At 39.6% G+C, this 26,598-nt stretch overlaps 2 protein-coding genes across 4 annotated transcripts in view; both read right to left on the bottom strand.

Moving 5' to 3' along the window:
• Positions 1-20,140, bottom strand: part of LOC106098623 (carcinoembryonic antigen-related cell adhesion molecule 5-like) — a 54,610-nt gene extending 34,470 nt beyond the window's left edge. Inside the window, exons 1-2 of one of the 2 annotated variants that reach the window (XM_025911654.1) lie at positions 20,056-20,140; positions 18,137-18,457 (exon numbers count right to left, since the gene is read on the bottom strand). In XM_025911654.1, coding sequence (XP_025767439.1) covers positions 18,137-18,457; positions 20,056-20,113 — 379 coding nt within the window. In that variant the 5' untranslated portion in view covers positions 20,114-20,140. Of the gene's footprint in view, positions 1-18,136; positions 18,458-18,780; positions 18,864-20,055 lie in introns of those variants that run through there. The other variant, XM_025911656.1, reaches the window with a different exon arrangement.
• LOC102080988 (carcinoembryonic antigen-related cell adhesion molecule 5) overlaps positions 1-26,598 on the bottom strand; it is a 100,733-nt gene that overhangs the window by 24,476 nt on the left and 49,659 nt on the right. The gene's annotated exons all lie outside the window — the stretch shown is intronic.

Here is a 26,598-nt window from a genome sequence, read left to right on the forward strand (position 1 = left end):
TTTTTACACAGTGTTCTGAATGATGAACAATGGTCTACAGCCAATCTTGTGTATTATTATACAAACTTTGGTTGTAAGATTCAGATAACTATTTAATAAAGCTAAATATTTATATGAGAGTAAGAAAGAAAAGTATATCTTTGTGTCACCTTTCTCTGTTAATGCCCTACCTGGCCCCCTGCAAAAGCTTTGCTAGATCCGCCCCTGCACAGTTACCAGCTGTCAGCTACACAAAAAAAAGGAGCTTGGTGTATATTTGTCTGTCAGAAACAGTTCATAACTTCCCTTCAACTCATTCATGTCACCTAAGGGTAACCTGTTCTCCATCACCAGTTCAGCTCTATATTCAGTAAGGACATCTCTGATTTCATCTTCATGCCCAGCAAACATCAGCTGATACTAGAAATTAAAATCAAAAGAATTCTAACAACAGCTGATCAAGCTTAACGTGCTGCTGTTGTTTAGCGCGATAAACAAACAAGAGATAAGCCGATCATTGATCAGTTTCATGACTGAAGTTTCAACAGGCGAGAGAATGACAGGGAGGCTGTCATAAAGTTCAACATCGGGTAACATCGGTAACTTAGGCGCACACAGCTGTATACAAACTCCGTGTGCTAGCTAGCACGCAGTACGATTATTGTAAGTGATTGAAAAGTCAGCACAACGAAAATAAACTACACCTAAACTCGGTTTATATCTGACCCAAATAGAGTGCAGGTCATAACTTCTTACCTGAAATTCAGTTACCTACGCTCCTGCCTTCGCTTTCCCTGATCCACCGCGTTAGCAAACACCGGTCGATCGGCGGTAGCCTCACCGCCTTGTATGTTCGTTCGCGGCATGTCCTTTCTGTCACACACCGGTGGATAGCTGCCCTCTGTTGTAGCTCCACCACCAAACAACTCAGTTATTTTTCCACATCGACCAGCATCATCGGCCCATATAAACGAAAAATAAGTCCAGCTAAGACACAGACCCTTGCGAGCGATCGGGCGTTAAACAAATTTGCCACCTCACTATCAGCCAAGCCTGGGTGGTTTTTCACGAAGGGTCGCTAGCCGCGCTAGCTAGCTAAGCTAGCGGCGCTAGCTAGCTAGCCAGCCGGCTATCAGCAACACGTAAGAGAACTGTTGCTAATAAACTACACCTAAACCGGTTTATATCTGACCCAAATAGAGTGCAGGTCATAACTTCTTACCTGAAATTCAGTTCACCTCACGCTCCTGCCTTCGCTTTCCCTGATCCATGATTGACCACCGCGTTAGCAATCGCCTGCCCGGCCTCGTATGTCTCGTTGGCGCATGTCTTTCTGTCACACACCGGTGGATAGCTGCCCTCTGTTGTAGCTCCACCACCAAACAACTCAGTTATTTTTCCACATCGACCAGCATCATCGGCCCATATAAACGAAAAATAAGTCCAGCTAAGACACAGACCCTTGCCGAGCGATCGGGCGATTAAACAAATTTAGCCACCTCACTATCAGCCAAGCCTGGGTGTTTTCACGAAGGGGCGCTAGCTAGCTAGCTAGCTAGCCGGCTATCAGCAAGACTTAAGAGAATTGTCGCTAATATGGGATGTCTTGATAAAACGAGCAGATATTTGAAGTTTACACACCTACATTCTGCCTGAATATCTTAAAGTGTATTTTGACCTAGAAACACGAATAAAGACATATAAAACGAAGTGTGTCCGCCATTGTTTGACTCGGTAGAGGCATGCTATGAATTGTGGGATATGGAGTTTTCCACCAAGCATAGAAGCCATTGTGTTTTCCGTAACTATTCAATGGTTCGCGCAACCTTAAATCTCCAATGGTTCCTGAAAGCAGCGAGGCTGTGCGCGCCATTGATATTGTCATCATTACGGTATCCAAATAAGGGTAGACAGGCTGTACCACTCCCGCATACCACTAGAGAGAACCAACACCACAAATGAAGTTTGAAATTTGTTTCAATGGGACCAAAAGATGGCGCCAACACACCACAATGAAGTCTGTTTATTTGGCGCCAAAGATGAATTGGCCTAAATTTGCACTAAATATTAATATTTAAAAACTATAAAGTTATGAACACAAAAGTCATGACATAATAGTCCAGCTCCAGCCGCACAAAATGATCTAACATATGTAACCCTAATGTCAAAACTGTTCGGCAGAGGAGCGCGGGAAATTTTCACTAAAATATTAATATTTAAAAAACTATAAATTCATAAACACCAAAAGTCATAGCACACCATTCCAGATCCGGCCGCACAAAATGAGGTAACATATATGAAGCTTGTCTCAAAACTGCGGGGCGAGATTCGCTGCAAATTTCAGGCGGAAACTGGAGAATAATAATAATAATAATAATAATAACTAGAAAGCGAAAATTTCAGAAGAATTTTATGTGTGCCTATGCCGCTGCTAATCACTGTAGTTTGCCATTCATACGGCTACAGAGAGCAAAACTCAGAAGAGCAGCCATTCTCCACCATGAACTATGGTAAAAACAAACACCGCTCACGCTTCACAGATGACAGCTTACAGTTTGTGTAAAGATGAAGTTACTTTGTACAGCGCCGATTTGCAGACGCTGTGCACACAGGTTCATGAGCAGAAGTCCCATTGTACCACGGCAGACCCGACAATGTTTGCATGAACACACTTTGAAGCATTACATTATAGACCACTTTTCACACATGCATTCACTTTTGTTTTTGTTATTTTACACAGTGTTCTGAATTATGAACAATGGTCTACAGCCAATCCTGTGTATTATTATACAAACTTTGGTTGTGAGATTCAGATAACTATTTAATAAAGCTAATATTTATATGAGAGTAAGAAAGAAAAGTATATCTTTGTGTCCACCTTTCTCTGTTAATGCCCTAGCTTCCCCCCCCTAAAAGCTTTGCTAGATCCGCCCTGCACAGTTACCAGCTGTCAGCTACACAAAAAAGGAGCTTGGTCTTTGTCTCTCAGAACAACTCATAACTTCCTTCAACTCATTCATGTCACCTAAAGTGTAAACCTGTTTCTCCATCACCAGTTCAGCTCTGATGATTCAGTAAGGACATCTCCTGATTTCATCTTCATGCTCCAGCAAACATCAGCTGATACTAGAAATTAAAATCAAAAGAATTCTAACAACAGCTGATCAAGCTTAAACGTGCTGCTGTTGTTTAGCGCGATAAATAAGAGCGAACAGCCGATCATTGATCAGTTTCATGATTGACGTTTCAACACGCGAGAGAATGACAGGGGAGGCTTCGTAACGACAGAATAATCATAATGTTTTCTCTGAATGTGGGACGATTCCGTTTGTACGGCACGGCAACTCTATGAACTAACCCTAATGAATAAAATAAAGTCCAACGTCAGTAACTTAGTACGCACACAGCTGTATATAAACTCCCGTGGCATTACGATTGTAAAAGGTCAACGAAAATAAATTACACCTAAACTCGGTTTATATCTGACCCAAATAGAGAGCGACCGGGTGCTGACACGAGTTTCACCCGCCTCAATATAAGCCAAGCCTGGGTGCTTTTTCACGAAGGGTTGCTAGCGGCGCGAGCTAACTATGCTAGCGGCGCTAGCTAGCTAGCCGGCTATCAGCAACACATAAGAGAACTGCTGCTAAATAAACTACACCTAAACTCGGTTATATCTGACCCAAATAGAGAGCGACCGGGTGCTGACACGAGTTTCACCCGCCTCAATATAAGCCAAGCCTGGGTGCTTTTTCACGAAGGGTTGCTAGCGGCGCGAGCTAACTATGCTAGCGGCGCTAGCTAGCTAGCCGGCTATCAGCAACACATAAGAGAACTGCTGCTAAATAAACTACACCTAAACTCGGTTTATATCTGACCCAAATAGAGTGCAGTTCATAACTTCTTACCTGAAATTCAGTTCACCTCACGCTCCTGCCTTCGCTTTCCCTGATCCATGATTGACCACCGCGTTAGCAATCGCCTGCCCGGCCTCATATGTCTCGTTGGCGGCATGTCCTTTCTGTCACACACCGGTGGGTAGCTGCCTCTGTTGTAGCTCCACCACCAAACAACTCAGTTATTTTTCCACATCCAGCTGTAACTCCGATTCTATGCGAGCATTTGCGAGAGACCAGGGAGGTGAAACGACAGAGAGAGTCCCCTCGCTATCCATTTGCAGCCAAGTGCGGCAGCTAGCTAGGTAGCCAGCTAGGTAGCCGGCTAGCTGTCAGGCAGGACCGACGTAGTCAGAGCACTGTCGCTAAATATGGGATGTCTTGATAAAACAAGCAGATATTTGAAGTTTACACACCTACATTCTCGCCTGAAAATATCTTAAAAGCTTATTTTGTGACCTAGAAACAGGAATAAAAGACATATAAACGAAGTGGTGGCCGCCATTGTTCACTCTGTAGAGGCGTGCTATGAATTGTGGATATTGAGTTTTCCACCAAGCATTACCGTAACTTTTGAATGATTTGCGCAACCTTAAAAATTCCAAGGGCTCCTGAAAGCAGCGACGCTGTGCGCACCGTTGAAATTGTCATCATTACGGTAATCCAAATAAGGGTACACAGGCTGTACCACTCCCGGCATACCACTAGAGAGAGCCAACACACCACAAATGAAGTCTGTTTATTTGGCGCCAAAAGATGAATTGGCCTAATTTGCACTAAAATATTAATATTTAAAAACTATAAAGTTATAAACACCAAAAGTCATAACATAATAGTCCAGCTCCAGCCGCACAAAATGATCTAACATATGTAACCCTAATGTCAAAACTGTTTGGCAGAGGAGCGCGGGAAAATTTTCACTAAAATATTAATATTTAAAAAACTATAAAATTCATAAACACCAAAAGTCATAGCACACCATTCCAGATCCGGCCGCACAAAATGAGGTAACATATATGAAGCTTGTCTCAAAACTGCGAGGCGAGATTCGCTGCAAAATTTCAGGCGGAAACTGGAGAATAATAATAATAATAATAATAATAATAATAAATCCGACGAATAGTAATATGTGTGCCTCTTGGCATAGGCACACATAATAATAAATCCGAGGAATAGTAATATGTGTGCCTCTTGGCATAGGCACACATAATAATAATAAATCCGACGAATAGTAATATGTGTGCCTCTTGGCATAGGCACACATAACTAGAAAGCGAAAATTTCAGAAGAAATTTTATGTGTGCCTATGCCGCTGCTAATCTGTGTAGTTTCCATTCATACGGCTACAGACAGCAAAACTCAGAAGAGCAGCCATTCTCACCATGAATTATGGTAAAAACAAACACCGCTCGCGCCTCACAGATGACAGCTTACAGTTTTGGGTAAAGATGAGGTCACTTTGTACAGCCCCGATTTGCAGACGCTGTGCACACAGGTTCATAAGCAGAAGTCCCTCTGTACCACGGCAGACCCGACAATGTTTGCACGAACACACTTTGAACCAGTACGTTATGGACCACTTTCACACATGGTTGGTGTACCCTCCCAGCCAGCTGTAGCTTTTCAACTCACAGCCCGACACACACCCAAAAAACAGCCGAGAGAGCACAGACTACGCCGAGAGGTGTGATTGCAGATGCCCCTCAGGTGGGTCCACCTCCCCTGCAGCGGCACTGCAGACCACGCCCGCCACACATATCAAACACGTAAATAAATATTTATGCACTTTTGCATTCACTTTTGTTTTTGTTATTTTTACACAGTGTTCTGAATGATGAACAATGGTCTACAGCCAATCTTGTGTATTATTATACAAACTTTGGTTGTAAGATTCAGATAACTATTAATAAAAGCTAATATTTATACAGGGAGTGCAGAATTATTAGGCAAATGAGTATTTTGTCCACATCATCCCCTTCATGCATGTTGTCTTACTCCAACCTGTATAGGCTCGAAAGCCTACTACCAATTAGCATATTAGGTGATGTGCATCTCTGTAATGAGAAGGGGTATGGTCTAATGACATCAACACCCTATATCAGGTGTGCATAATTATTAGGCAACTTCCTTTCCTTTGGCAAAATGGGTCAAAAGAAGGACTTGACAGGCTCAGAAAAGTCAAAAATAGTGAGATATCTTGCAGAGGCATGCAGCAGTCTTAAAATTGCAAAGCTTCTGAAGCGTGATCATCGAACAATCAAGCGTTTCATTCAAATAGTCAACAGGGTCGCAAGAAGCGTGTGGAAAAACCAAGGGGCAAAATAACTGCCCATGAACTGAGAAAAGTCAAGCGTGCAGCTGCCAAGATGCCACTTGCCACCAGTTTGGCCATATTTCAGAGCTGCAACATCACTGGAGTGCCCAAAAGCACAAGGTGTGCAATACTCAGAGACATGGCCAAGGTAAGAAAGGCTGAAAGACGACCACCACTGAACAAGACACACAAGCTGAAACGTCAAGACTGGGCCAAGAAATATCTCAAGACTGATTTTTCTAAGGTTTATGGACTGATGAAATGAGAGTGAGTCTTGATGGGCCAGATGGATGGGCCCGTGGCTGGATTGGTAAAGGGCAGAGAGCTCCAGTCCCACTCAGACGCCAGCAAGGTGGAGGTGGAGTACTGGTTTGGGCTGGTATCATCAAAGGTGAGCTTGTGGGGCCTTTTCGGGTTGAGGATGGCGTCAAGCTCAACTCCCAGTCCTACTGCAAGTTTCTGGAAGACACCTTCTTCAAGCAGTGGTACAGGAAGAAGTCTGCATCCTTCAAGAAAAACATGATTTTCATGCAGGACAATGCTCCATCACACGCGTCCAAGTACTCCACAGCGTGGCTGGCAAGAAAGGGTTTAAAAGAAGAAAAACTAATGACATGGCCTCCTTGTTCACCTGATCTGAACCCCATTGAGAACCTGTGGTCCATCATCAAATGTGAGATTTACAAGGAGGGAAAACAGTACACCTCTCTGAACAGTGTCTGGGAGGCTGTGGTTGCTGCTGCACGCAATGTTGATGGTAAACAGATCAAAACACTGACAGAATCCATGGATGGCAGGCTTTTGAGTGTCCTTGCAAAGAAAGGTGGCTATATTGGTCGCTGATTTGTTTTTGTTTTGTTTTTGAATGTCAGAAATGTATATTTGTGAATGTGGAGATGTTATATTGGTTTCACTGGTAAAAATAAATAATTGAAATGGGTATATATTTGTTTTTGTTAAGTTGCCTAATAATTATGCACAGTAATAGTCACCTGCACACACAGATATCCCCTAAAATAGCTAAAACTAAACACAAACTAAAAACTACTTCCGAAAACATTCAGCTTTGATATTAATGTGTTTTTTGGGTTCATTGAGAACATGGTTGTTGTTCAATAATAAAATTATTCCTCAAAAATACAACTTGCCTAATAATTCTGCACTCCCTGTATGAGAGTAAGAAAGAAAAGTATATCTTTGTGTCCACCTTTCTCTGTTAATGCCCTACCTGGCCCCTGGCAAAAGCTTTGCTAGATCCGCCCCTGCACAGTTACCAGCTGTCAGCTAAATAAAAAAAGGAGCTTGGTGTTTATTTCTCTCAGAAACAGTTCATAACTTCCCTTCAACTCATTCATGTCACCTAAAAAAAAGGTAAACCTGTTTCTCCATCACCAGTTCAGCTCTGATGATTCAGTAAGGTCATCTCCTGGTTTCGACCAGCCGCTTCTACAGCTGTGGCTCCAGCAAACATCAGCTGATACTAGAAATTAAAATCAAATGAATTCTAACAACAGCTGATCAAGCTTAAACGTGCTGCTGTTGTTTAGCGCGATAAACAAACAAGAGAGAAAGCCGATCATTGATCAGTTTCATGACTGAAGTTTGAACAGGCGAGAGAATGACAGGGGAGGCTGTCATAAAGTTCAACATCAGTAACTTAGCGCGCACACAGCTGTATAGAAACTCCATCGTGCTAGCTACCACGCAGTACGAGTTATTATAACTGATTGTAAAAGTCAGCACAACGAAAATAAACTACACCTAAACTCGGTTTATATCTGACCCAAATAGAGTGCAGGTCATAACTTCTTACCTGAAATTCAGTTCACCTCACGCTCCGACCGGCAGCCGCCTGCTTCTCCTGCCTTCTGTTTCCCTGATCCACGATCTACCACCGGTCGATCGGCGGTCACCTCGCCGCCTCGTTCCCCGCATGTTCTTTCTGACACACACCGGTGGATAGCTGCCCTCGGTTGTAGCTCCGCGTCAGCGACTACCAAACAATTCAGTTATTTTTCCACATCGACCAGCATCTGGACAATCCACCGCCTTTCACTGTTGTACCGTTACTAAAAAAACCCTCATCGGCTCATAAAACGAAAAATAAGTCCAGCTATGACCCTGAGTCAAAAAGACAGCCAGCTCGGGTTAGCTAGCTACCTGTCTAGCTCTTTGCAGGCACCGAAAACATCAGAGCTAATATGGGATGTCTTGGTAACACGAGCAGATATTTGAAGTTTACATCTGGCCAATCCACCACCTTTCACTGTTTATACCGTTACTAAAATGAATAAATAAATAAATCATCGGTCCATATAAACGAAAAATAAGTCCAGCTAAAACACATACTGTCGGCGAGCGACCGGGTGCTGACACGAGTTTCACCCGCCTCAATATAAGCCAAGCCTGGGTGCTTTTCACGAAGGGTCGCTAGCGGCGCGAGCTAACTATGCTAGCGGCGCTAGCTAGCTAGCTAGCCGGCTATCAGCAACACATAAGAGAACTGCTGCTAAATAAACTACACCTAAACTCGGTTTATATCTGACCCAAATAGAGTGCAGGTCATAACTTCTTACCTGAAATTCAGTTCACCTCACGCTCCTGCCTTCGCTTTCCCTGATCCACGATTGACCTCCGCGTTAGCAAACACCGGTCGATCGGCGGTAGCCTCACCGGCTTGTATGTCTCGTTCGCGGCATGTCCTTTCTGTCACACACCGGTGGATAGCTGCCCTCTGTTGTAGCTCCACCACCAAACAACTCAGTTATTTTTTCCACATCGACCAGCATCATCGGCCCATATAAACGAAAAATAAGTCCAGCTAAGACACAGACCCTTGCCGAGCGATCGGGCGATTAAACAAATTTTAGCCACCTCACTATCAGCCAAGCCTGGGTGGTTTTTCCCGAAGGGTCGCTAGCCGCGCTAGCTAGCTAAGCTAGCGGCGCTAGCTAGCTAGCTAGCCAGCCGGCTATCAGCAACACGTAAGAGAACTGTTGCTAAATAAACTACACCTAAACTCGGTTTATATCTGACCCAAATAGAGTGCAGGTCATAACTTCTTACCTGAAATTCAGTTCACCTCACGCTCCTGCCTTCGCTTTCCCTGATCCACGATTGACCTCCGCGTTAGCAAACACCGGACGATCGGCGGTAGCCTCACCGCCTTGTATGTCTCGTTCGCGGCATGTCCTTTCTGTCACACACCGGTGGATAGCTGCCCTCTGTTGTAGCTCCACCACCAAACAACTCAGTTATTTTTTCCACATCGACCAGCATCATCGGCCCATATAAACGAAAATAAGTCCAGCTAAGACACAGACCCTTGCCGAGCGATCGGGCGATTAAACAAATTTTAGCCACCTCACTATCAGCCAAGCCTGGGTGGTTTTTCACGAAGGGGCGCTAGCTAGCTAAGCTAGCGGCGCTAGCTAGCTAAGCTAGCGGCGCTAGCTAGCTAAGCTAGCGGCGCTAGCTAGCTAAGCTAGCGGCGCTAGCTAGCTAAGCTAGCGGCGCTAGCTAGCTAAGCTAGCGGCGCTAGCTAGCTAAGCTAGCGGCGCTAGCTAGCTAAGCTAGCGGCGCTAGCTAGCTAGCCGGCTATCAGCAACACTTAAGAGAATTGTCGCTAATATGGGATGTCTTGATAAAACGAGCAGATATTTGAAGTTTACACACCTACATTCTCGCCTGAAAATATCTTAAAAGTGTATTTTGTGACCTAGAAACATGAATAAAAGACATATAAAACGAAGTGGTGTCCGCCATTGTTTGACTCGGTAGAGGCATGCTATGAATTGTGGGATATGTAGTTTTCACCAAGCATGGCACCCTTTAGGCCGTACTTCTCCCGGTATACCACTAGAGAGAGCCAACACACCACAAATGAAGTCTGTTTCTATGGTGCCAAAAGCAGAATCTTTCTCAGGAGCCTAGAAATTCGCCTAAATTTGCACTAAAATCTAAATATTTCAAAAACTATAAAAGTTATAAACACCAAAAGTCACACCATACTAGCCCAGCTCCAGCCGCACAAAATGATGTAACATATGTACCCCTATTGTCAAAACTGTTTGGCAGAGGAGCGCGGGAAAATTTTCACTAAAATATTAATATTTAAAAAACTATAATAGTCATAAACACCAAAAGTCATAGCACACCATTCCAGATCCAGCCGCACAAAATGAGGTAACATATATGAAGCTTTTCTCAAAACTGCGGGGCGTGATACGTGCCGAAATTTAGGCGGAAGATGGAGAATAATAATAATAATAATAAGAATAATAAATCCGACGAATAGTAATATGTGTGCCTCTTGGCATAGGCACACATAATAATAATAATAATAATAATAATAATAAATCCGAGGAATAGTAATATGTGTGCCTCTTGGCATAGGCACACATAATAAGAATAATAAATCCGAGGAATAGTAATATGTGTGCCTCTTGGCATAGGCACACATAATAATAAATCCGACGAATAGTAATATGTGTGCCTCTTGTCATAGGCACACATAATAATAAATCCGACGAATAGTAATATGTGTGCCTCTTGGCATAGGCACACATAATAATAAATCCGACGAATAGTAATATGTGTGCCTCTTGGCATAGGCACACATAATAACAAATTCTGACACAAAATTGTCTTATCATCTCAAAACTACCCAATAGTGCTTTTCTTTATTTGATTTCTTTTTATAATTTTAGAGCTACCAGACGATTTTTGATTGGTGCAATGCTCTTGTTAGATGGAAAGTACTTGTGTTTGGGAAAATGGTGGATGCACTATGTGGTTTCACTTAACAATTTGCTGACGATTAATTAATATCTGGCTAAAGGGTAGTTTAGCATTAGAAATAACTGTTATGTTATCTGAAGATAAACCTCCAAAATTTAGTTAGTAGAAAACTAGAGCAAATGTACAGTGTTGGGGAGAATACATGTACCGGTGTTACGTATTTAAAATACAAAATATGAGTAACTGTATTCCGTTACAGTTACCGTTTAAAAAGGTGGTATTCAGAATACAGTTACTTTGTTGAAATACAGGGATTACACGGCAGTCTTTTCCTGTTTCATAGGCTGTCCCCTCTCTGTTTTTGGTAATTCCACGCCGGTGGAAACCCAAACAAAACACGCATTAAGAGGCTCTAATGCCTTTGGTATAAATCTTGCGGCCCATGTCACCTCTACTTGCATAATGACGTGACGAAATATTTTTTAAAATTATTGTTCAAAAAATTATTTAATATGAAGGCAATAGGCAGAGTGTTACAGGCATAGCCCTAAAGAATGTAGCCTCATGGGCAGTGTAGCCCAGTTGTAAGTAAGCTATTAAGACTCGACTGTACACTGTGTTCGTGTTTTCCTCCGAAACAATAAGTTCCGTTGGAGTAGCCTTTCAACGCCTCTCTCTGCCTCTCGCTAGCAAAGTTGACCCAGACAACAAAGTAAAGCTAGTTTTTGGCTACGAGCCCGACACGGAACCCGACATATTAGCCAGAGGTATCTTTACTACGGTTTGGAGCCGCGGACCTGTTTTATATACGCGCGGAATAGTTTTCTATACAAGATCACTGCAAAAAGTGCATCCTTACGTAATGTCCACCCTACTGTTACTCATTTTATATTAAGATTTAAAAATCTAGTTGGTATTGGTAAGGCGAGTAGTCTTCAGTAATAGTAATAAATCACACAGCAATAGTACATTCATGTAGTTGTAAAAAGCATGATAATATATTAAGTAATCCAAAGTATTCAGAATACGTTACTCTCATTGAGTAACATAATGGAATACGTTACAAAATACATTTTGGGGCATGTATTCTGTAATCTGTAGTGGAATACATTTTAAAAGTAACCTTCCCAACACTCCAAAGTGTAGTTCATAGTAAACTACAGGAAATGTACCACCCTTTAAACTGTCAATAGTACCATTTATGAGTATAAACACATGAGATACCTGTTACAATCAGTCGATGCACAGCTGATGATGATGTTCTCTCAGTTCCATGCTTGACAGGTGTAGTTGCCACTGTCAGAAAAGTTCATTTCTTCTTTAATGTACTCAGTTGAAGTATTTGTTATTTCTGTCCCATTTAAGAACCAGGTGAATCTGGCAGATGGTGTGGATTCAGCAGAGCAGGTCAGTTTTAAGGTGCCTTTGACATTTATCTTATTTGGACCTTTGATTTGAAGATTTTCTGGTCCATCTGAAAAACAGGCAAAAATAATAAATGTGTTCATTACTTTTAAAATTCTAGATTACTAGACTACATATCATATTAGTTGTACTGTTCAAAGTTCAACATGATTTTACTGTATGCATGAACAAGAAGTGTAGACTGACCAGGATGTTACTTACAGTTAACAATCATGACGTATTTAGCTTCATCACTGCTGACAGGGTTGCTGATTTGACAGAAATATTCTCCATTGTCTTTCCTATTCACAGTGTTAAAGGTCAACACTCTGTTATTGTCAGAAAGGATCATGTTGTCAGTCGGGGTCAGATCTGAGCCATCCTTCATCCAGTTTCTTCTAAAGATTGCACCAGAAGCCTCACAGGTTAAGTTGACAGAGGTTCCCTCAACTGGCAGATTTGTTGATGGTTTGACAGAAGAACCTGATATTTTCTCTGTTTGTCAAAAAATAAAATATTAACAAGGAAAAATTATAGACTTAGAACAAGAACAAAAGTAGGTGATTAACTGAGGGCCAAATTTATACATTGATGACCAGCAGAGATGAGAAGTGACAAAGTACTAATACTTCTTAAATGTACTTAAGTAGAATTTTCAGGTATCTGTACTTGGTTTGAGTATTTATTTTTCTGACAGCTTTTTACTTTTACATTTTTAAACACATATCTGTACTTTCTACTTTTTAAAAACAGACTGATTACTTTAGGTTCAGTGACATCATGTGTAGTATTTATATTCAGGAGTTAAAGTGGGCTGGAAGGAGTGCAGGTGTCCATGAGTTTTCTTTGCAGTATTTCAGAATCTAGCTAATGTTACAGAAGAAGAGGAAGCATGAAGGGGATGAAGTTTTTCAAGTGTCAGGTAATTTCAAATTCAATGTTTCTATCAGCTCAACAAACATCAGCAAACACACAAAGTGTGTGTGTGAGAGATGAGAGGAGAGATTATATTTAAAGATAAGGATTGCTCAGTAACACTTGATAAACTGTAAATTTAAATCTTGCATGTAATGTCATCGTTTTAATCACATATGTACATGATGTGTTTGTGTTTAACTTTGTGTTGTTAACATGTTGCATGAAAAATACTGGGTAGTTTTGTCCAGGATAAACAGGTTAGTTTGTAGTGATGTCGTGAATTCACAGTAAAGCTCTGTGTTGGACTGATACACAGTGGCTGTGGTCCTCATAGACAGATTTATGTTACATCAAGTGTAGCAGAGTTGAATTTACATTTAAGTTGATGATGCTTATATTCATTCACTGAATTCTAACTTTCAAACAAAGAGCAGCAGGTCAGCTGATCACATCATGTACACAAAGGAAAATGTACTGAAGCTCACATTAGAAATTTTTGTGAGTGCTGATTTTTTCCCCAGTGCTGAGCCACTACACAGATGTTAGGCTTCTGCCACCTGGTGAAGCCCATGATTGATCCCATGAGTTACTGTTCTCATTTTCCTGTTTAGGTGTGGAGGCAAAGTCACCATCTAATATGTAGGCAACAGAAACTATTTATTTAAATAATCTTTTTCTGGATGTGTGCTCCCTAAGATGATATTTGTATCCTCATGTACTAATATTATTGCATTAATATATTAATAGTAGTGTGGCTCTGTTCAAAGAGTCTGTGTTTCAAAATAGAACAAAAGACAGGTGGAAATTAAAATCAAGGTGAAATTAAGCTGCTTGACTTTCCCAGTGTTAGTCAGTTTACTTCATTTCTAACAAAAAAAAATGTGTTTCTGTTGTTTTAGCCAACATTCAATTGTGCAGGCAGACCCTTTGTACATATGTATACTAAATTGTGTTGTCCTGATGTGGCCGACCTGCTGCCAGGCCAAGCAGATCAAACCTCTGGTTCAGGCTTAGATGTCCTGCTTCCATCTCCCCATCCACAGACACCTGACACTGAACCAGCCCCACTAATATCTGAAGAGGGAGGTGAGTTATTTCACATAAAAAAACGTGTCTAATTGCAGGTGGCCTCGTTGGGAAATTTACTTTTATCCTACACACTTTTATTTTGTGTTAATCATACATTATCATTATAATCCACAAACCAGAGCATTTCTGAAGAAGTGTGTCTGGCTCTGTAAATATTTTGCACACTGCCGATCACTGTTCAGGTAATGAGAGCTTTCAGTAAGCTAAAACAGGTCAAAACCTAATTGAGTTCCTTGGGGTGTCAGGTGTGAGTACAAGAAAATAATTATTAGAATGTAATGTGTTAAATTTGTTTAGATCACAGTAATAAGGAAGGATTGGTCTGTGTTTTAGTTTGGCTTAGCTGTAGGCTTGAGAGTGTGTGTAATTGTTTAGAGGGAAAGGAATTTATTGACACTGAGGGTCTGCTGTCATAAAAGGAGACAGGAAGCTACAGTTGGGGGTTGCTGATGCTGATGCTTGTACCTTTAATAAAAACTCATAATTGCCATAACTTAGAAGTAGGCTTGCAGGAGACTCTCCACCTTATCTGTAAATGTAAGACAACAAGAGGCCAATGGCCCAGTGGATGCAGAGTGGGGGTCTCAGTGTTTGTAATATGTTAACTCTGTTTTCTATGTTGTGTAGAGGAATTTGGTTTAACCTGGGTGAGGAGATTACTTTTATGACCCCCAGGAAGTCACATATACAGAGACACACACAAACAGTGCTTTGACTGTTATGACGCACCCACACCTACATGCACATTCACTCACGTGCACAGACATATACACAGGTACACGTACACAGTCATTCACGTGCACTCACATAGACATACGGGTATGCGCACACACAGGCACTCACGTGCTCGTGCACATAGACACAGACACAGAGTTTGCAGCACATTGTGGGGGGTTTTATGATGGGGTCGCTCCTATAAAGCTGCCTGGAACTAACAAAGAGGAGAAGATTGTTTCAGAGGGACACCGGCCTCGTCTTCCCTTCTAGAAGTGCATGCTTAAATGAAGATGAATAAAGATGAATAAAGATTTTGTAAAAATAACTACTGGGTCCGGTGCCATCTCTGAAGGCCCGAGGAATAAAAAGAACCGGGGTAAAACTGATTTCCCAACACAGGACAGAGACATATTGTCTTTGTTGATAAAGAGAATTGATATCCAAATAATTATTTATATTATATTAGCCAATACTTAATATTATTTGTTAATATTATATATTAAGTATGGCATTATGTTAGACGTGTTGGTGTGCCAAGATGATGATCATGGGCAGCCCCATGTCTCACATGGGGTGAGGAGGACAAGCAGCAGAAGTATGATATAAACCAAATCATAACTGAAAAGATCAAATTATGCAGGATCTCTGGTTGACACCACTAAAAAATTTTAAAATCGCATATAAACCAAATCAGATTTCAGCCACTGCAGCTGATAGTGTGTTTAAAGGTTTAATAATATTATTTTGCATACAATTTTTGTTGTTGCACAATGACAAAAAAGATTCTGTTTCTTATTATATTTCACAGCATGTAATGTTATTCTAATCAACATTATTAACATAACAGGCATGTCCGTGTGGTAAATTCTTTGTCTATCAGCGATATATATATATATATATATATCTATATATCTATATATATATATATATATATATCTATATATATATACATATGTGTGTGTGTGTGTGTGTGTGTGTATATATATATATATATATATATATATATATATATATATGTATATATATATATATATATATACAACTAACAAATTACACTTACCCCACCACAGTGATAGCGAAAACTGCGATAGCTTAATTTACTCCAAAATACTCAAAAAATACAAAAATCGTCCCTTCCTTTCAACTTGAAAGTTTAATTTAAACAAATATTGTTAAGCTGTTTGAAGTCAGCAAGGCTGAGTTTCAGTTTTACCAACTTACACACTTAAATACAGAAAATCGATGAAAGGGTGTAATGTTAGGATATAAATGTATAGTTCACAAGATGCAATGATATGCTAACCAACCTTGTTATTATAGGAGTCACAAACAAAAATAAATATTACTTTGTTATCTGTGTTATAAATTCTTCATTGAGCTTCTGAGCTTCTTTTCCTATCACCTACATTTCTTTTCTAAATGAGAAAAAATGTCAAAACAATCTGACAAAGCTTTTGTTTAAAAGCTGTATTTGTGTATTTTATATTCTCTACAAATGCTTTTATATGTAAGAAAATACTATCAGAGCATAGCAATAGTCAAAAACGTATGGTTGAATTATACATTTTTAACATGAAATTACACTTACCCAGTACAGTGATGGCTGAAGGCTGAGATGTTTGAGATCTCAGAGTTCTGTTGTTAAAGGCCTGACAGCTGTAGTTTCCACTCTGACTCATCTGAACATTCATCAGTCTGAGCTCTGATCCAGTATCAGGCAGCTGATCTCCATTCAGAAACCACTTAAACTGGGCAGGAGGTCTGGATCCAACTGAGCAGGTGAGGCTGATGTCTGACCCCACAGCAAAGCATCCTTGTGGTGGAGATAATATCAAATTTATATTTTCTGGACCATCTAAATGCAGAGGGAATAGAGAAAATTAATGTTAACTACATGAAAAATGTAAGGGTATAATGTCTGTGAAGGTTCTCCGTCATCGAGGTCATCGTAGTCTAAGGAGTTTGGAAAAAAAGCGTCTGGACTTCTTTAAGTGGCTTGAAGACATTTCACTTCTCATCCAAGAAGCTTCTTCAGTTCTAGCAACTTAAAGAAGTCCAGACGCTTTCTTTCCAAGCTCCTTAGAGTAAGGGTATAATGGATTCAGGTTTCCTTGTGAAATTGCAAAATCATTTCACACAGTTACATCACTCGTTTTGATAGCTTATCAGATAGAATATTCTAATATTTTGAAATCTGAAATGATATCCAAACTCTTTGATGCTTGTGTGCAGATGTTTTCAGATAAATTACTGAGCATTAGTTTAGTAACTCACAACTGATGGAGAGGTTTACTGGACCACTGGTACCAGTACTGACAGGACTGGACACACGACAACTGAATGGTCCCTGGTCAGAGCGGGTCACATTGATTACAGTCAGACTGGAGCCTCCATCAGTGAGATGAACTCTGTCACTTGCTGTAACCTCAGAGCTGCCGTTCAACCAGAGGAAAGAGAGAGAGGATCCAGAGGCAGAGCAGGACAGAGAGACAGAACCACTGAACTCAACCAAGTCTGTGCTGCTGGAAGTTACCAACACACTGGAGACTTTGTCTGTGAAAGAAAAAAAATAGTTTCATTGCTGGCATCAACAATAGAAAATAAGCATTAAAGTGATTAAAATCCAATTCCAGGTAAACTATGTCATGAAAAGGAGGATTTATTATATACCCTTAAAAGACAGAATAATAATAATAAAATTATCACTAAAACCTTTTAAAGAAGTACTGCACCAATAAAAAAAACCTTGAGATATTTAAATTTGCATAAATATCAACTCCCTTTAAGTGACTATACTGAACAAAGTAAATGAGACAAATTGAGTCCTCAGCCAGTTCATTACCATAGGGGATCAATATCACCTTCAAATAAACCATTCAATTTCTCACAGCCATTTTTAAAGCCTTTAATATCACAATTAAAAATAAGAGAAATTATTGCAGGAATGCATTATTGCAGTGAGTAGAGTTGTAACAAAAATATACTAATAATTACAGGTATTTTTACATGTTCAACATAATCTAAACTTGTTTAAATATTGCAAAAACAGTTAAGCTGTTGAATTTCTACATCTGCTCACCGTATATCACCAGAGTAGTACGTCCACTCAGGATTTTTCCATCTTGTATAATACTAACACCGTATTCTCCAGTGTCATCCAGAGTGAGACTCCTGAGCTCCAAAGACGCAGTAGATGGGAAGAAGGTGACCCTGCCTTCATACTCAGGTCCAATAGTAATTTCTGAGTTAATTACAAATATTATAGCCGTAGTTAAATTAAAAACCCAGTTCACAGATTGAAACGGTTTCTCTGTTGGAGACAGTGTTGTAGTGAACATCACTGTTTCTCCCACAGCTGCATTCAGACCATCAGGCAACACACCAGCTCCTTCAGTGAAACCTGCGGGAGAAGAATGGAAAAGTGCTGTTGTTACTCAAAACATTTGTGGAATATATAAAAATTTGCATGAAATACGGCAGATCTGAAGAGTTTAAGTTATTTTCATTAGTGGCTAATTTCCGCTTTTCCAGATAATACTGCACATATTTCTGATCGAGTTTCAGGAACTCGTTCAATAATCATATGGTTATTAAAACTGTTAACCAGCTGTTGCTTTCAGTGACTTGTCACTACTGTAAGCCCTTGGCGAACAACAGAAGGAAAATATGACCCTTTGTAAAGAGGCCATAAGTTCTACTGAACATCTTAATTTTGAGACTTACTTGCAAATGCCCCAAAGACAACAAGAAGCTGTAGTAACAAAGCCATTAATTAAATATCTGTGAGGTGTGCAGTTAGGAATGTTTAACTATCAAACTGATCGCAAATCTACTGACTCAGTACGGTAAATGAAACTCTACTTAACAAGATGCAGGGTCAGTTTCATGCACAAAGAGTTTTGTACATTTTTGTGGTGAAACTGTTTTAGTGCAAGATGTAAATATTTTGATATGTCGATATAAAGATGTTGATGTCCAGGGACATGATGTTCTTATCTCAAACAGTGTAATTGATCAATAGAAAACACAGCAAGTCTGAAGAATTCATATTATTTCCATTGGAGGTTTTATTGAAATAATAATTAAAAAAAAGGAAAAAGGAAAAAACAAAAAAAATTTGGGACTCTCCACCATTTGCTCTTAGAACTGAAGCTACTTCTTGGATGAGAAGTGAAACGTCTGCAAGAAAATTAAAGAAGCCCAGATGCTTTTCTTTCCAAGCTCTTCAGACTACAATGACCTGGATTACTGAGAACCTTAACAGACAATAAAAAAAAGGAAGCACACACTTGTAGGTTAATTCAAGAAACAAAACTGACACTGACAGATCCAGTTACAACATAATCTAGACACAAGGAGCCAACGGGGGAGCCAAGTGAGGCAACCTGACCAATGGCTTCTGGTGTATTTCTCCTGTCTCCCGAAATCAGTTTTTAGAAAGGTGTCCCAAGTCCTGCATCCAAAGGAGAGAGGAGACAGGGACTATAGGATTTAATTGGAATGGCTTTAAATTGAACTTTCTTTTAAATATCGTTTGCTTTCACTTTTATCTCTCTGTACTTGTGAAGAACAAATCAGAGAAGTAAAAACAGATAAAAGTTGCATGATAAACAATTAGCGATCAATGAATAACGACACAAAGGATGAGCAAAACTGAGGATTACTAGAGAAACCCTGAGAGAATTATAAGGATCACAGCACTGCTCTGCTGCTCTCATTTAAAGTATACCATTGCACCATTGTATACACCTGCTTCTTAAGACACTGATCCATGTTAAGGAAAAATGTCTGTTTTATATTTTTAATATTGAATATTGAATATTTATTGAATATTTATTTTAATTCTGTGTATAATATTCAGGTTACATATGTTTGAAAATGAGCTAGAAGCATTCAACAGATATCTCATGATGACTGCAATATAAATGTTAGTCAAACAAATTAAAACTTTAAAGTCAGTGTGAGTTTTTTCTGCCACATCAAGCAGTGAGAGCTCACCTGAGATGGGCCCGAAAATGAAGAAGTATATCACAAGTATATCAGAAAATATTTCCATTTCTAAAGCAGTCCTTCGCTCATTGCCTTTTCCTTTGCTAATACCGGTACATGAATGTTCATTCAATATATGGTGTCATAAGGAAGTAACGTTGTTATTCTAAAAGGTTAAACTACCTGAACTTGTTAATCATTAACGCAGCTTTCTCTTAAATGTTTGTATCAAATTCTGTTTAGGAAAAGTCACATTAAGCTATCCTTCTGTACTGTAACAGCTACTTTAATAAGGAGGTGTCACTTGGAAGAGTTCAATATGATTTATTGTCAGACAGAAATTAATTAATCTTTTTGGCAATTAGGCTCCAGTGACCGATCACGGTAGGTCGGAATCCCAGTAATGATAGAATTCAAGACAGGACCTCCAGAGTCTAACTGCTGGTGGTGGTGAAGATCAACCAATTTCAAAGCAAAACGTGTAACAGACACCCCAGTCCACTGTGTTCATTTCATGCTTTGACAAAGGTAATGCTGGATTGTGATGATGGAGATGGAGACTTAGATGGGTTGGGTGACCAGGGTGAGATGGAGAGCATGTGGGTTACATGAATGAGAAATAGAAAGGCATAATAACAGAAAAGCACTGAGATTTAAAACACACAGATTGAAAGTTGATTGGCTCACTCGAGGCGAACAAAAGAATGACTGGACTAAAGGAAAGATGTCAGTATCAACTTTGATGGTGTAGGAAAGTGGATGTAATGTATTAATAATAACTTAATAAGTAACTTGTCAGTAATGTTGCTGAAATTAATATCAGTGCCCTCTCATAGAAAAAGACAACTTTGTGCATTTAATCCTACAAAAAAAACCTAAAACTGTTATGCATCACTGAATCTTCCTTCTTATGTGACAGACTAAGTAGAAAAACACCTTAAAATCTAATAAAATAACACACACACACACACACACACACACACGTACGCATGCATGCACACAAATCAAACTAACAGACCTAAGTTAAAGGAATTATTTCAAATACTCTTTAAAATTAAAATAAACTCAATTGAGTGCAAGGGATTCTTGAATCAGAGATATTTCTAATGGAAACAGCATCTGTCCGTATCTCAGAAACCAAAAACACTCACACAAGTTCACTCAAACGCTAATTTTGCATTCTAAAGTCAAAGTCCTTTAACATACAATAAAACTTTTCAGGCCTGTGCCGATGCTTGTATGTATTGTGATCCGAAACTTTCACTTGCAAAGCAGGAGAAGAAACAAGACAGGAGTAAGCATGTGTAATAGCTTTAATCACAACCTCTTCTGCAGTCAGCTGGCAAAGCTGGGTATTGTACTAGTGATGAAAGCAAGGATGGCAATACTGAAGGAAATTATGAGAGGCTTACTGCAAGACCTTGAGGAAAGCAAAAACCCCAGGAGAGACATTTTAACAATACAAATTACGATAAAAACAGCTCTGATATTGAGTTCCTTTTGGTGGCATTCTCATTTGGTGTTGGCTAGGGCGCTAGAGTACCACTTCCCGTTACAACAAACAGTGGTGTTTTTGTATAGCTTATCTGTGTAGGCAAATTAATTGAAACCCCATACACAAGAGGGATTTGCTTGCTCAGGTTAGTTCGACTCACTAACAGGATGGCCTCTTCACCTGTCCCTCCACTTTCTTGCTCAGTGTGTCAAATGTTTAGATAATCCTTGGCTCCCTTCAGAAATAAAGATACTTGTAATAAATGTTTAGAGTTCAGGAGGCCAGGATCACTGAATTAGAGACCCAGCTCCAAACCCTTGTAAAACCCGTAGATAGCCAGGCCCCTATAGCCGCTGCAGCCCGACGTAGCTTTTTATTTATATTTAGCATTTTTGTTTATTACTTCTAGGCTGGACTACTCTAATTCATTATTGCCAGGATATCCTAAAAACTTCATGAAAAGCTTTCAGTTAATCCAAAATGCTGCAGTGAGAGTACTGTTTATGGACTGGAGTGGCCACTCCATAAACACATGCCACAACATAGCCACCTGAACAGGACAAGACTTAGCTGTACATCTGCATCTATAAAGGTCACTCTTTTGAGGATGCCAATGTTCACATTTTGGACAGAGAAGACAGATGGTTTGAAATAGGAGTGAAAGAGGCCACTAGGTCTGCTATAATCTGTTAAACATTGGTCAAGCATATCTCTTGTGAATGATAGCAAGCCATTTTAAGTCAGAAAGAACATTTCTGTAGATGCTGTAATTATTTTTTGGCAAAGCAACCTTTATATATCCTTTATTTATGAATGTATGATTCTCATTGTAAAAATGACTTTTTCAAGAGAGATCAGGCCAAGAGGGCAAGAGAAATTGCACCTAAACATAACAACTATGTAAAGATACTTTAAGTGGCCAACAAGGACTGGATTGATTATAATGCAGAAAACGGAGTATGCACAATAATGCAGAGTTATAAAGATACTTGCAAACAGGTCTTCTTTACTTTATATATAATCACTTTCACAAGTCCTGCTGACTGCAAATTAAAAAAACACACTAGAGACACCGAAAATCACTTTTTGGCACAACACTGGCAAATGATTGTGTTCATGCACGTCAAGTATTCTATTTTCTATTTCATTTTCAGGGTGTGTATTTTATTATTGGATCAAGAGCCCCCTCTTGATCTTGAGCACTGAGGAGAAATTCTGGCAGTTTGTATAGCTAGAAGTTGTTGGTGGTGATGAAAGGAGTCACTCTCCCAGTCCTACAGCCACTGTTGTTATGACCCAGGTGATAATTTTGTGTATTGTGGGGGTGGCGTTGTTCATTTTCTCCACTTTGTTTTTGCTTATGTAAGTTCCAGGTGGAAGCTCATCATTGGTTTGAGACTGAATGGGGCTGGCTATAAACTGGGACCCATCAAGACCAGCTGCACCCTGCCCACATATACTTCCAGCTTCCAACTAGGCTGTGTGTGTTTAGCTGTGTGTTGGTGTGTGACCAATTTTCTGCACATAAAAAAACAAAAAACAGGATTCATTATTTTGTATAAATTGTAAATATCATAAATGATAATTTATGATATTTTAAATTATTGACCCAGTAGCTGAATTCTTTTAATTATTTTCTCCTGTTTAGTCTAGGGAGGCAGGTAAAAGGCCTGTATTTTCTTTTCTCAAAGTTTGAATTTTAGTTTCGAAAGCAACACAAATGAATTGTTTCAACGTTCACAATTTTGGAAGGTTACAAAACATTCTCAGCCTCTTTGCAAGTATTTTAACTAAACAAATAGCTTGGGCTGTGACATGCAGTGCATTAATATATTATAGTGGTTTGCTTCCTATTGATCAATTAAACTGTGTGAGATAATGGGAAAAACATCCTGTGACCACTGGACATCAACATCTTTGTATTAACATATCAACATTTTTATATCTTGCACTAACACAGTTCACCACATGAGGGAGGCATTGTGTTAGTTTTCTGGTGCATGAAATTACAAAAAATATATACGACTTTTCCTGTGCGCATGAAACTGCCACTGCATCTTGTTAAGTAGAGTTTCATTTACTGTACTGAGTCAGGAGATTTGCGATCAGTTTGATAGTTGAACATTCCTAACTGCACACTTCACAGATATTTAATTAATAGCTTTGTTACTACAGCTTCTTACTGTCTTTGTGGCATTTGCAAGTAAGTCTCAAAATTAAGATGTTCAGTAGAACTTATGGTCTCTTTACAAAAAGTCATATTTTCCTTCGGTTGTTTTCCAAGGGCGTACAGTAGCAACAAGTGACAGAGTTCAACAGCTGGTTAACAGTTTTAATAACCATGCGATTATTGAGCAATTTCCTGAAACCCGATCAGAAATATGTGTGGTATAAAAGTTGATAACAACCTCTCCTGAAAATAACTTAAACTCTTCAGGCCTGCTATATTTCATGCTAATCTTTATAAGTTTCACAAATGTTTTATATGGTGGAATAACAACAGCGCTTTTCAATTCGTCTCGTGCAGGTTTCAAGACTCAAGAAGTTTATTTTCATTTCGTATGGTGTTACCTAGCCTGAAACAAAATACTATTTCTCACTAGCCTCTACAGTGCAATAAACAATACAGTTAAAAAAGAATAAATACAGTTTAAAAAGAACAAGTTTAAAAAGAGCAGTAAAAAAGGCAGTAATGAATTGCAACAATACTTATGGATAAATAACAAAATCTAAGTTCTAAAACAAACTCAAATCACATTCGTTCAGGCAGATAGCAGCAGTCCTTTCACAGAAGGGGATGGTTAAATTGGGTACTGTGTGTATTTGGGGAGTGTATTGTGTGTGTGTGTGTGTGTGTGTGTGTGTGTGTGTGTGTGTGTGTGTGTGTGTGTGTGTAGGTAGGGGGCATTACAGTCCGTTTGTGGACCTCACAGTGTAGCTGTGTGAATAGCTGTGTGGGTGAGAAGGGGGCACAGTCCGTTTAACAGTCTCACAGCTTGTGCAAAGAACCCTTCCAGCATCCTGGTGGTTCTGCAGCTGATGCTCTTATACCTCTTGCCAGACGGCAGGAGTGAGAACAGGCCATGAGAGGGGTGGTGGGAGTCTCTGATGATAGAAATAGCTCTGCGTATGCAGCGCTGCTTGTAGATCTCCTCCAGTGATGAGAGAGGGGCACCAACAATCCTCGAGGCAGTCTTAACAATTCAGAGCTGGTGTGTTGCCTAATGGTCCTCTGAATGCAGCTGTAGGAGAAACAGTGATGTTCACTACAACACTGACTCCAACAGACAAACCTTTTCAATCTGTGACATGGAGTTTTAATTTCTCTGTGGCTATAATAATCTCAACTAATTCAGAAAACACTATTGGACCAGAGTATGAAGGCAGGCTCACATTCTTCTTATCTGCGTCTTTGGAGCTCAGGACTCTCACTCTGGATGGCACTGGAGAATACAGTGTTAACGCTTTACAAGATAGAATATTTCATGCTGGATGTACTACTCTGGTGATATACGGTCAGCAGATGTAGAAATCCAACAGCATAATTGTTTTTGCAATATTTAAACAAGGTTACATTATATTGAACATGTAAAAATACCTGTAATTATTAGTACTTTTTTGTTACATCTCTACTCACTGTAGTAATGCATTCTTGCAATAATTTCTCTTATTTTTAAGATTGTGACATTAAAGACTTTAAACAGTGGCTGAAACTGAATGGTTTATTTATTTTATAAGATAGTATTGATCCAGTACTATAAAGAATGAGCTGAGGACTCAATTCGTCTCATTTATTTTGTTCAGAATAGTCATGTAAAGGGAGTATATTGTCAATATATATTGTATATTGGTATATATTTGGTATATTCAAAGTTTTGGTTGGTACAGTACTTCTTTAAAGGATGTAATGATAAATGTATTATAGCTAGTCTTTCTTTTTGGGTCTTTTATATAATATGTACTCCTTGTCATAACATGGTTTAGCTGGAATTGGATTTTAATCACTTTAATGCTTATTTTCTACTGTTGATGCCAACAATGAACAACTATTTTGTTTTTCTTTCACAGAGAAAGTCTCCAGTGTCAGTAACTTCCAGCAGCACAGACTTGATTGAGTTCAGTGGTTCTATCACTCTGTCCTGCTCTGCCTCTGAATCTCCCACCTCTTTCCTATGGCAAGAGACAAAGTTCAGCTCACTGATGGAGGCTCCAGTATGACTAATCAATGTGACCCAGTGGTACCAGTGATCCAATAAACCTCTCCATCAGCTGTGAGTTACTAAAGTAAATGCTCAGTAATTTAATTGAAAAGATCTGCACACAAACATCAGGGAGCTTAGATATCATTTTAGATTTTAGAATACTAGATATGTCTGATACACTGTTAAAATGATAAATGGATGAGAATGTTTTCTGTGACATGATGTGGAGTGATGTAGTTATGTGGAATAATTTTAAAACTTCACAAAAACTGAATGCAATATACCTTTTACATTTTTCAAAAAGATAACATTCATTTTCTCTGTTCCCTCTACATTTAGATGGCCCAGAAAATATAAATTTGATCTTACTTCCATCACAAGGATACTTTGCTGTAGGGTCAGACATCAGCCTCACCTGCTCAGTTGGATCCAGACCTCCTGCCCAGTTTAAGTGGTTTCTGAATGGAGATCAGCTGCCTGATACTGGATCAGAGCTCAGACTGATGAATGTTCAGATGAGTCAGAGTGGAAACTACAGCTGTCAGGCCTTTAACAACAAAACTCTGAGATATGTGAAATGTGACCAGTGAAATGAAAGCAAGATGGTGCTGATGTGTATGGCTTGCCGTCTGTTCCTCCAAATCTCTGTTTTAATGTTATTATTCTACTATGATGTCGACTCCCTGCTGGTCTATGATCGTCAAGTTTTACTTGATCTTCAGCTATCTCCCAATACTCCGGTGTGTAGACTGGAAAATGCACACAAAATACCACCTCCACTCCTGTCGTTGGTTCCTACTCACCTGCTCCATGTACCTGTGCCGTCTGCCCGGAAGTGAGGTCGCTGTCGCGGCA

Source organism: Oreochromis niloticus, linkage group LG11 (assembly GCF_001858045.2).
Source record: "Oreochromis niloticus isolate F11D_XX linkage group LG11, O_niloticus_UMD_NMBU, whole genome shotgun sequence".
NCBI lineage: Eukaryota > Metazoa > Chordata > Actinopteri > Cichliformes > Cichlidae > Oreochromis > Oreochromis niloticus.